We start from the raw sequence: 12,985 nt of genomic DNA on the forward strand, positions 1-12,985 counted from the left end.
AGGCATTGATAGATTTACTGCACAGGAGCTAATGGACTAGAGCACAGTCCCGTTGAGACGACAGGAGAGAATTTGTGCAGCTCTTCATCCTCCCTCCTCATCACCATCATGAGGGCAACTACCTCAGCGCTCTTTTCCGTAACACAGACCCTGCCTGTAGTTGAACTTGATAGAATATTTATTTAAAAATAATGTTTTGGAGAAAGCCAGACTGCTTTCCCAAGTACCCTAGAAAGCAAAGGTCAACACATTTCCATTACCACAGAGCATCTCTCGCACATCTCATTGACCCCATTTGGCCTCCCAGCAGCACCAGACACCATGAAACAGTAGCTGCTGTCCCTGTGTTCACGCTTTATCCTTTACCTGCCCTGTTCTCTCATTGGGATGTGAAGCACTTGGCCTCTGGGACTCAGCTTATTGCCTCATAAAGCAGGATGGCAGGATTATTTATGTGGCAGAACTGCAGGATTTTCCAAGCAATTTATGAGTTACCATGGCAGTTCATTAGCTCTCAGCCCAATGACCCCTTTCTATCGAGCATGAATCAAGCAGGAGGTGCACACACATCTAAACACACGATGGATATTCACATCAAAAACACATCCAAGGCCACATTTCCTCCACTTAGTCCAACATATCTCTTAACAAAGGCACTAAAAAGTCACCAGTTATGAGGACCAATAGACAACCCACTGAAATACGCATAGACACAAAGAAATTAAATATCCTCACTTTTTGGGGGGCTTTGTTTTTGTTTTGTTTCATTTTTTTTCTCGTCAGGCCACTTCTGATGAATGTCTGTATCTAAAGAATAGCAGGTACTTAGCAGAGGATTTACTTTTACAGCCTCCATTGACTGCACAGGGAGGCAGATCTGGCCATAAGGACAGTAGGAACTTCAGATTGTTCCCTTGATTTTCATTGCTAAGAATAAGGTTTCTCTTTACACACAGACAAGACCCTCATCCCCACTCAAAGAAGCATTTGAGAAAATATTTAACTTTCATGGTATTTATGCATGGGTCTTAAAATAAAGTACACACTTCAACACTTCCCTGAGTCCAAGTGGCATTATGCACGTGAAAAAAGTCAACGGGTGTTAATACATTGCTGAGTTAAGACTTCAGCAGAGGCTGAAAAAACAAGTCTAGCATACCAGAGAAGAAAGAAATCTAGAGAATTAAAGGGAGTCTTTGAGCGTAGTAAGTGGACAATTAAGAAAAAGGAAAAAAAGTCAAGAGCACAGTAACTTTCATCAGCAGGTAAAAAGCCACTAGCAAGCTACCTGCAGATATTACAATTACAATGAAAGACAAAGAAAGACAGACAGGGAGATTGGGGGATGTCAGAAGAGAAAAAGAGAAAGGCTTCTATTAAGTCTTTAATGCACTATTTTTCTCTCTTATTTGTTGTTATCCTCCAAGAGTTTCAGGGCATTTTAAAGAAAAGGCAGAGCTAAAATTTTTATATCTCCCTCTAGTTACATCTGGCACACTCAGAAAGCAACCTCACCATGCGTTATGTGCTTCCCCAGAATCAACTTGCCTTTTCCTTTTAAAATAATAATTAATGTATTTATTAATGCAGTAATGGGACCCACATATTGGAAAATGCCATCTTCTGCACCATCCCATTAGCTCAATGTGGCTTTGTGCCAAAATTTAGTATTTGAGCCCCTGACAAGGTTCAGGTTAGGAATGGTTTTATGCTGGAGGATTTTTCACCTGTTACCTTGGCTCAACTAATGGGACCCTAATGCACACAAGAGATCACTATCACATTAGGCTGCCATTTACTTGCTTCTTTCAATTGTCTTGTATATACATGCTAACTTGCAGCGTTTCTCTCTCAGCTAAGTGATGACAAGAGGCATTTAACACTAGATGCAAAGGGATATAATATGATACAGAGAATCGCTGACTTGAGACGCTCCCACTGGCTGGAGAAATTACAACAAATTATCGAAAAAAAAACACAGCCAGGCAAAAGGTGACACCTTTACTACAAGATAGATTCATCAACAAAATTGTGCACCTCTGGCAGGAATTCTCATGTCAAATAAAACATGGAGGCTGGAGGAAGGAACATCCAGGAAATTTGGACATGGCTTAAAGAAAGAAAAGCTGTTGCCTCATCCATTTACCTCTTGGAGATCTGGGATAGGGTTCAGCTCCTGCTGTCAAGCTAAAGAATAGTCTGTACGTGCTGACCTGAGAGACATTTGCAGATGTTCTCCTGCCAGGGCTGGGAGATAAGTCACCTCACTAGCTCCTCACCAGTCATTTGTCTACACAGCCAACATCAGCATTAATGCCTGTCACAAAGTCTATCTCAGCAAAAGGGCCACGATTTCTGCTAGCAACACATGAGTTTTCAACTGATATTACCTTTCATCACGTCATAAATTACTTCTTCAACAGATTCTTTTTTTCATTAATTGCTACAGGAAGAAGACGTGTTTCTCTTTCCAGCCCTCCCCATGCTTTAGCACCAAGAGCAGAGTACAGCTGCCCTGTCCCTATAATTACTGATGTTTCTCACATGGGACACATCTGCATGAAGGTCCTCCTACCCAAGCTGCCACGTTCATCAGTATGATTGCTCTCGCCACCTCTTCTGAAGCAGCGCAGTGGGTCAGTAGCACTGGCCAAGGACACATTGCAGTTTTTGTCACAGGTAAGACCACTGATATGGTCCAAACTGCTCAACCATGGCAGGACATGTCTGCCACAGCCTGGCATCCAGGGAGTGACAGAGGAGAGCAGACGGACTGCGCTGCTTGATCTCAGAGAGTCTTGAAGTCAACTGTTTGAAGCAGCAACAAGAAAGGCTGAAGCGATGCTCAGAGAAACCCATTTTGCACACACACCATGTTTCCCTGGTCACCCTGTGCATTTCACTGCTCTCCAGTGAACAGCAGCATAAACACAACCTGTGCTCCAGGGATCGAGCGTTTCCAACTGCAAGAGGTGTGGAACAGGGACGTGTATCTAGACATAGTTCACGGGAAAGTGCAGTCACATTTGTCAGTCAAGGCCCATCCCCTTTCACTCTCATAGATTTTGTGAAAGTAGCAGAAAACCATACCAGCAGCAATAATGCATGCAGCTTTATGGAACCTGGACGGAAAAAAAATATATATATATATATTTTTATATATATTTTTTTTTTTTCCACAGGTGGTTTTCTGCACTGCAATTGTTCTCTAAACCATAAGAACATCAAATTGCTTGGTTTTATCATGTCTTTTACAAGAATGCGAGCATTTACTTCTGTCCAGCACGAGCACATGGGACTGGAACTTGATGCTTTGTTTGTTTGGTTTTCACATTTTGAAGGATTTTGCTGTTTGAGGGGAGAAATATATGTCTGATGAGCACAAAATCCAGCTCAGAGACATGTCTGAGATCATGATTTTGAAAAGGAGCCACAGCTACCTTCAAAGGATGAGGCAGATTTCACTCACTAAAAAGCAAAACATGCCAACTTCTGCCCTCAATCGTGACTCATTTCCTGGTGCAGTTAGGCTATGACTAGGCAAGTTAAGGTCAGATTAAGAGATCATTAATGCCTTTTGTAGTTGGGACCAGGACCACAGTGCCAGAATAAGGCTGAAGGAGATATCCTCTTGGAAACACATCACTGGGCTCTGTTTGGTTTGTCTCTGGATTTTTGAGTTATGAAGCTCCTGCTTCACTGCATTGCTTTGGTTTCCATCAAATTCCTACAAGAATAAGACTGTCTCCAGTCTCTTTACAAGAAAAGGGATATAACAACATCACCTTCCTGGTTAGCAAATTCTCACATGTTTGCATGGAGAGCCTCGCTCCTCCTTGCTACATCATTTCAAACAGAAACAAAGAAACCAAGAGAAAAAAATATAAAATAAAAATCAGCCTTCCTGCCCTACTTGACAAATAAAACAATAGCCAGGCAGGAGTTCAGAGCCTGATGTTCCTGCATGTCTCTCTCTGCTCTCCAAGGTGCCATACATCAGCCATGCTACAGCAACTATACGAAACACCATAGTGACCCCATCTCATACATCATCTATCAGGTTCGGCATGCTACAGTTACACATGGAGATGGACCCACAGACCTGTTGCTGTCCAAGGACACAACCAGAACCTCCTCTACTACATGCTCAGCCATCTACTCAGCAGATTCAAAATAGCACCATAATTTCCTCTTCTAGGTGGATGTAGAAAGGAATGGAGAGAGAGAGGCTGAGCTGATCCTAGCAACAACTGTATAAGCAAAACCCTCAAGTAAATATTTTAAAATAAATCAGCTACAAATGACCAAAATGTCATCACTGAGAGAAGACAGACCTGATGTGGTTTTGGCACCACAGAGCTCAGAAAGGAACATTTTTTTCTCTGTTGCAAAATAAAATGATGACTAGTCAAGTAGGAGTAACAACGTCTGCTCAACATTATGACTTAAGATCCCAGGTGAGAGCTCCAACTGTTTGTTTTTTTTCACATAATGATATTTTGTTAGGAACATTTTGCAGCATTCACCCTAAGATTATAGGAGTGATTTTATACTAATGCTATGGATTAGTATGGATTGGTGATTGTCTTATTCTACTGTACGAAATTATATACAAAACAAAGTAGTAAAGATGCTACTGATAACCACAGCTTTGCTGCAGTCAAATGAAATGGCAGGATGGTAATATTCAGGATGCAAACATCCACTGAGTGGATTGACTTCACTGTGAGATTTTCCTGCCTTGCAGAGGAAGTGTTGAATGGGTTAACAAACTACCATCTCCAGGTTTTCTGCTTTTTCTGTCAAGCCAATGAGTAGAAAAAGAGAGAGAATTAAACCACTCAGGTGATCCACAGAGCTTTCCCTTGTTGACCAAATAAGAATCATCATGATCCAGCTGAAACTTCCACAACTTTTTATGTACAATATGTCTTGTCGTTCTTCACTCACCACTGTGCATCAAGCACAAACCCCAGTGAGAGTTAAACTAAGAGAATTTCATGTCTCACCACAGGTGTAGATGACATTAAGATGCTTTCGGATGCCTGGGTAACAAGGATCTCCAAATTCATAGGTGCTGGCATATATACTGCAGCTTCTTTTCCCATGACAGCGCTTGATCATGAGTTGGAGAGCGGTAGCCGACTGACATTCTAAAAGGGAAAAAGGATACATACTTGTGAATATTTGTCCATTTACATCAGAAATTGCATAAAATATTTATCAGATGCAGACTGTGAGAGCACGTACATATGAGCTTTCCATGAGTACTTAAAAATTCTTGTGTTTATATGGGAAGGTATATCTGATTGTCAAACACCTCTAATAAATTGTAGATTGATAAAAGGAAATTACCAAAAAGAACAGTGAAGGATCGGAAATGCCCATACATCTCCAGAAAGAAAAAGACTGAAAAGGTGGCTTGCTTTCAAATGGAAAAGGCTATCTGTAATAAAAATAATTTCTTCTCACCTGCCATTTATTCTTTAAACATCTGAAAGGACTCTAAGGCAAGTATCAGTATATTCACTTTAACAGGTGAAGAAACAGAGTAATAGAAAAGTAAAAAGACTAACAACAGCAAATCAGTGCAGAGCATGGAAAAAGACTCAGATCTTTGGAGTATCTAAATACTCCAATGTATTTATTGAGAAACACTACAAGCTTCCCCATAAATAAGAGATCGTCATTGGAAAAGAAAACATATTAATACTAGAGCTATAATATTCATATGGAATTAATGTAGATTTATTTAGCTGTCTGATAATGCAGATGATCTCAATAACGTGCAAAGGTATTAGCAAATTCTCACCTCACCAGTGTAAGGGAGATGAACATTGTGATGTTGTTCAGGGAAGGGTAAAACTCTGATTTGATTTGGTTATGTTGATTTTTTCAAGGTTTTGCTTGTTTCATTTTGAGGGGAAGCGATAAGGAGTTTGGGTAGGCTTTTTAGCCTTTGTTATGTCCAAGAGAGTTGTCCCATGTCACCATCTCTGACCCTTTTTTGCAGAGGTGATCAGTGTCCCCGTCTGCTCTTAGAAGATGTTGTATTTCTAAGAAATCTGCTGAGGGCAACTACAAGGTCGAATAATTATAATGTTACCATCTAAGTAGAAATACTCTGTTAATTGTGTTTATTCCATGTTTGTCATATCAGGAATTCAGAATAGGGAAAGCTCCAAAAGTAAATATTTTCCCAAGTATTATTTTCTATCAGAAGATTTGAACCTGTTTTCTCAGCTAAGGTGAAAATTATTTGTACAGACAAGCTCTGAAACTTTCAGGTGCTAGACTGATAGTTCATTTTCACTGTCCAGCCAGGGCCAAGCACAAGGGGAAGCTGTCAAGAAGACATTTTTTCAACATTAATCTGTACTTAAAAGCAACAGAAAAGCTACAGAGAAAGGAACACAAACCCCTGTTGGTCACTAATCAGGAGGCAGAGAAAGGGAAAATGAACCCCAAAACATATTCAAAGCTATTTATAGAACCAGCACAACAGCAGAAACCATGAGAAACACAGGAAAGCCACAGAAAACTAAGCCTAGGGGGCAATGTGTCTTTTTTCTCAAATCAAAGGCAGGATTTTATTTCACATGTTGCAAATGACAAAAGAACAGGGCCCCATGTGAGCATTTTCATACTGAACCACCCAAACTTCCTTAGGGAATTTTTGATCCAATGAGTGCCGGTGGTTCCATTGGAAACATCTGGCATGCAGCAATGCTGCTTTATTGTCTTTTTGGCTAATGTCCAGTTAGAGAAGCTCATCAAATCCAAGCGCTGCCCAGTAATTCATGGAGAGCACCTATTCTTTTTATTTGTTATTGTTCTCACACAAAACAGACAGCATCCCATGGCTGTCTGCACAGGGTCTTCACCCCCAGCACAGGAGCACGGTACCTCCATGGGACGGTGGGGAATTATTCATTACTGGTCTTGTGAGATGCAGGACGAGTCTTTTGCAAACATCTTCACCAGAGGTGGTCAGCATTTGGGATGTTCCTCTTGCAGGACTGAGCAGTAACAAACTACAAGCTCTGTCCTCCACCTTAACAAACTGGACTGACTCCTCAGGTGCCAGATCTGTAGATTCAGCACATTCAGAATGCTTCTAGGAGTTTCTTCAGTCAAATACCCTCACATTAACACTGCCCACTTTTCTGGCCATCACCAGGCATGTCTTAGTATCAATAGCCCTTTCCTCGCATGCAGTTCTGAGCAGGCTACAATCTCCATCCATAGTGACTTTCGCAGCATCACCTGCACTAGGAAACCAAATAATGTTCAAATCTGGACACACCATTTTCCCCTTTATTTAATTGCTACCCCGTTCCTCAGAATTATTTTGCTACCTAGCATTACCCCAAACAGATAATATAGTCTGAGATATAACAGGGCTAGTCCTAAACATCAATTTGCAGAAGGCCCCACAGGTATTTTGGATGGAAAGCAGAGGAGCAGGAGTACCTGGTAGAGGGTTTAGTTGCATGGACATGAGGTCAGCCAGCCACAGGGCCAGGCAGCAGGCTCTTCCTCACTCTACTCAGTAGAGTAGCTGATGTTTACATGGAAGGTGAGCACTATCCTGATGCTTCCTTTATCAAGTAGTAGCTGCATTTTTTTCCCCAGGAGAAGACAGTCTTGCCCATGCTACCCACAGAAAACAACATCCCATACTGCCTACAGGAGGCTGTGGACCCTGCTCCAGCCCTTTCACCAGCCCCACTACCAATGCAGATGTAGCTTGAGTTATAAGAGCCTCTTTTATGTAGCTCCATCTGCCAGAGCAGATCCTAACACTGCAATCTCTACTCGTATTTGAACAGTGCCCAGGTCCAGTCTGCATTCCATACATGTTCACTGGTAAACCAAAACTTACCCTGGCCTGTCACCTGGTCCTGAGGCCGACTCTGGTGGAACAAACCCCATTCACACTACTAAATACTCTTACCCTTCAAAACACAGTGGTAACATCTGCTCCTTGTCCTATAACCAACCTCAAACCATCTTCTGCGCTGCTTAGGGGAGTGTTAGCTGGGCCAAGGCAACAAACGATGCCATGGACCATGCTGCAATTTAACAGTACAGAAGGTCTGTTTCCAGCACCTGTGCCCAGGCCCTGATACTGCTAGTTTACCAGCACACAAGTAGCCCAAGATAACCAGCTTCTATGGGCACAGACCAGACCTCCATATTCACAAATATCAGTAGTGAAATCCTCAGTTCTCCAATTGCCTTGCTGCTCCAGCTCAACCTGCATCAGCCAAAATGAGCAGAAAAGAAGAACAGATTTTATATGCTTCAAGTACAGATGAAATCCCCTAACACAGAAAGTAAGGCAATGAGATTTTAAAACCCTCCTTTACATGGACTGTTTGCAAACCTTAATTTTGAAAATATATCTAGGAAAAAAGTCACCTGTTGGGACTGCAGCACATAAACCATAGAATAATTTAGTTAGAAGCGATATCTGGAGCCTGTTCAATGTAACCTCCTGCTCAAAGCACAGCCAGCTTTGATGTTACATCAGGTTGCTCAGGAATTTGCCCAGACAGGTTTTGAAAATCTCCATAGAAAAATATTCCCCAAGCCCCTTGGGCACCTGTTCCAGGGCTAAACCAGTCTCCAGATGAAGATTTTTTTCCTTGTGTCTAATCAGATTTCCAATGATGCAAATTGTGTTCATTGCTTTTGGGTTTTGTTTTGTTTTGTTTTCTGCTCATTTCCAAGAACAGTCTTCTGTAGAGCCACCTATTAGGTAGGAGAAAACATCAATAAGTTCTCACCCTGAGCTTTCTCTTCTTGAGACTGAACAAACCCATGTTCCTCAGCATTTCTCCATATGCTGTGTGCTCCAGTCCTCCGACCAGCTTGGTGGCCCTTCACTGGATTTCCTCCAGTTTTTTTCAACATATCTCTTTATCTGGGGAACCCAAAACTGTACATTACAATACTCTAGTTAAGTGAAGTACTGGAATGCCAAATACAGTGAATAAACCTTCTCCTCGATGTGCTTACAATATTCTTACTAGTCCAGTATCCACTAGCCACCATTGCCACGAGACCGCATCACTGACCCATGGTCAAGTTTCTGTCCCCCAGAATCCACTGGTCCTTTTTCTGCTTTCTAGCCGGGTGGTCTCCATCCTGTGCTGTTGCAGAGGGTTATTCAGGTGCAGAGATTTGCCCTTGCCCATGTTGAACTTCACAAGGTTTCATAAGGTTTCTCCAGCCCACTGAGGTTCCTCAGGTCCCTACCCCCTGCTGTAACTGTCCTGTCCAATTTGATACCAACTACAAACTCCGTCCCATTATCCGGGTCCTCACTGAAGTTGTTAAACAATATTGATCTCTGATTGCTTATTAAGTGATTGCGAGTTTGACTTCAACATAGCATTGTGGAGGGTTTTTGTAATACTCCATTTCCTTGGCTCTTACAGCAAACAGCCACAATCTAGGCAAGCCTTATTGTTGTCACTGACTTCCAAAACAAAATCTGGCGAATGCCAACGTGGCAGAAAGTCATCTGAGGTACCTATGTTACAAGATTCAGCTAAACTCTACTGACAACATCAGACTCCCACATGTTAAATCCAAATGCTCTTCACATTTTACCCATAGTAAGGCCTGAGCCATTCTCTTGGAAGCAGTCATATTATTCCAGCCCTGAAAAAAAAAAGAAACGATCTCTATGGACAAAAGTTGACAAAGTATTCACTTCAAAGACTTCCTTTTGGTCATGACAGGGAATTGTCCCTGTTTTTCCTTCCACAAAATTTCTAAGCACAAATGCCTTGTACATTCCCATAAATGACAGGGCAAGCAGCCAGTGGTAATTTGAGGGAGGACTATACTGATACTGGAATTAGCTTGGTCTCCCCTCTTGTTTTTTCTCGTCAACATGTTCGTCCTCCACATAACACATTGAACTGAAACATCTAAGAGCAGCAACCAAAACCTCTAAATAGGACCATCTCCCTCATACACTTCAAAGGATTTGTGATAAGGAGGTCATTTAGCTGGATGCCAAGATGTCATATTGAAGCATCTTTCTTCCCTCACTAACTAGCTCTGAAGATGTCAATAATACATCTGAGACATGGCTGAGTGATAGATAAGGCTGTAGCACCCTCATAAATCACAGTCACCACCACATTATTCAGAGCTCTACAGGTGACAACATGGTATTTTCTTTTACCTCCATTGTCTCAGGAGTACAAAAACACCCAAAATCACTCTTGTTGGCTGTTATGAAATGCACATAGGTAATTTAACTTCCAAAGTCAAACAAGTCCTTATGGAGCTGGGTTGAATTGATATCTCCAAGTATATTGGGACCTCTTCAGGAGGTGATTCCATGTCAGAAGTTTTCACCTCCAGGTGTCTATTCCCAAAGGTCATAGAGGCAAGAAAACAGAGACTCTCTTATCCTTAAATCATGCAGTTAGCCTCTCAAAAAGGTGCAGGGAAGGCAAGCCCAGCAAAGTGGAATAACAGAGCTGGGTTATGATTCCCTGCATCTGGCCAAATTCACATTTTTCAGGTCTTTAGAAATGGAAAATAAGATGTGGCACTCTCATTGCACCAGATAGCACATGCATTCAGGGCATCATCTCCTTTCTTTTGCTGCTTGTTTGCTTGCTGAGTGTAAACTGCGAATGTTATATGAAATACCATCCTGGCATCAGTGACCAATGGGTGATCCCATGTGTCAGAGATATGGGGAGGACACTCACAAATTCCAACACCATATCACAAAGTCTGAGGTAAGTAGTGCTAAGCAGAGCCAGGCCCCTGCCAAGAACCTTTTAAAGCCCGCAAAGCTCAAATCCCATAGCAGAACAATAAAAACCTCCTTAAGACCTCACAGATGATAGAGAGCCCACTTACACAGGCTGGGGCAGAGTTACCCTTTGGCTTTCATTAGACTTGGATTACTTCAGTACACTGCCAAAGAGCAAACACGAATCCTGGTGACAGTGAAACTTCCACATGTGAAAGCGTTTAAAAATATCAGCTGTGCTTTTTGGAATATGGTATTTTAAACTAAAGTTTAGGGTTGGGGGAGACAGGGATCAGCTTGCCTTATCCCCTTTAGTCCTGGCCCCACTTTCTAGAAATTGCATGTCCCTCCAGCCTTGCTCCTGCTGCAAGGTGAATTCCCTTGCACAGGATGACTCCACAAATGCAGACTGCTGGGCAGTTTCAATTCACAACTTTTAATCTAAGCCCTCAGCAGGTAATTCATCTTACCAGCTGCATTTAGTATGATATTACTCCCTGATCTACTGCCTTTATCAGTCCAACCTCTGACTGGGTAAAACCCAAATCAGATGGCAACAAAGCCACGCTGGAGGATTCTACCAGCAGCAGCTTGCAGACAGCATTGGCTTTAAAACTGGAATCAGTTTCAGTGATGTAATGTCCATATCATCAAGCTCACCACAATGAATGAGTTTTAGTCAGTTTAAGGCTGCTTCCCAGCATGACTATTTCTTTATTACCTCTTCCTGGTGAAAAAAAGAAATTGGAGCCAATGCCTATTAATCACATCCGTTACTTTAGTTACTCACTATTGCTTTTCTCCAATAAGGGTGACACATCCAAACCTGAAATCCAAGCCATACGTTGCTGGTTTTGATTGCAAAACCTATCTGAGTTTGAAAGAATGTTTCCAAACAGTTTAATTTTTGCATCACGGTAACTCTTAGATGCTCTGCTGGAGATTGAAGCCTCTCCCAAGGCAGCAGTCGTCACAGGTGGATCCACAAGAAGGTTTAGCCACCTAGTTTTGAGATGGGTGGCTAATCCCACAGTGAGGTTGGGCATATGTCAGATGCTCAAGAACATCTGTGCATCTGTCAACCTTGTGATCAGGCTCACCTGCCACATCCATGTGGGGTCTACAAAGGCAGGTTCCTGCAGAGATGAGGCAGACTGTCCAGAACAAGAAAAACACTCCACCCAGTTGTCAGGTTATGCACTTTTTCTGAGTCTTTGAATTTAGCATAAAAATTGGGAGCACACATTCTGCTTTTTCCACCAACAAAGTATCAGACCTTGAAGAACCAAAAGGACCAAATTATTGGTTGTAATTAAAGGATTCGGAAAGAGAATCACTGCCTAAAATACTATTTCCAGCAGTGCAGGTGAAACAAGTGATTAGGAACTGGAATTGGACTGGCGGAGCCTGATCAAGAGACAAATTCCGTGGCACATTTTGGTTCAGTGTTAATGCATCAGGAGCAGACCTGCATCTGGAAATAAAACTATCAGCAGAACTTTAGCTTTCCTTGTGATTTTTTGAGGGGCAAGTGAAAGGAATGAGCTAAGATAAATATTGTCTTGAGGGAAGTCACTTACAAACAAGTGACAGCTCCAGGAGAAAACTCCTCCCAAACAGAGGACAGGATTTTTGTCTGAAACATGCACCTAATTTCTTGCTAAAGAATTAAACAGGAAAAGTTCCTTGCTGAGAGCTATGAGCAGGGAGGACAGAATGAAAGATGGAAGATGGGGGAGTCAGTTAACTCAGAGGACAGAAATTTAGTTCCTGTAAAGAAAGCTGACAGATGTCTGCATCAGTCCTGTGGTTATCTACTCATCTGCCAAAAGCGAAAGCAAACTTCGACGGAAGGGCAAGAAAGATGTAAGCAGGAGGAAAGCAACCCCAACCTTGCTGTTGAGCTGCCTAAATTCCTCCATGTTTTACCAAGGAGTGGCTCAAAACTGCCCCATTCTGTAGGAGAATCTCCATCATAAACAGGAGGGAAGGAAGTTGTGCTTCTGCTCTTAGACAGTTGCTTACTCATTTTAAAGATGTTTCATTAGCTGCGGTTGACACAAAGATCAGCTCCTTCATAAAGCAACAACTGTTGGAGTTGTCTCTGCTTCAGCTGTTAAATTAGTGAAAATTAGTCATCTTAGCAGCCTGTGAAGGATGTCTTCATGCAGTATTGATGAGCCAGTCTGCCCCACG

At 42.1% G+C, this 12,985-nt stretch overlaps 1 protein-coding gene across 2 annotated transcripts in view; it reads right to left on the reverse strand.

The window, feature by feature from the left end:
- The window catches only part of LOC308038970 (protein eva-1 homolog C-like), a gene marked incomplete at both ends in the record, with an annotated part of 214,035 nt that overhangs the window by 102,239 nt on the left and 98,811 nt on the right, over positions 1-12,985 (reverse strand). For both annotated transcript variants that reach the window (XM_080341942.1, XM_080341941.1), the window contains one exon: positions 5,010-5,153. In XM_080341942.1, coding sequence (XP_080198068.1) covers positions 5,010-5,153 — 144 coding nt within the window. The remainder of the gene's footprint in view (positions 1-5,009; positions 5,154-12,985) is intronic.

This window comes from Nesoenas mayeri (genome assembly GCF_963082525.1).
Source record: "Nesoenas mayeri genome assembly, chromosome: 3".
Lineage (NCBI taxonomy): Eukaryota > Metazoa > Chordata > Aves > Columbiformes > Columbidae > Nesoenas > Nesoenas mayeri.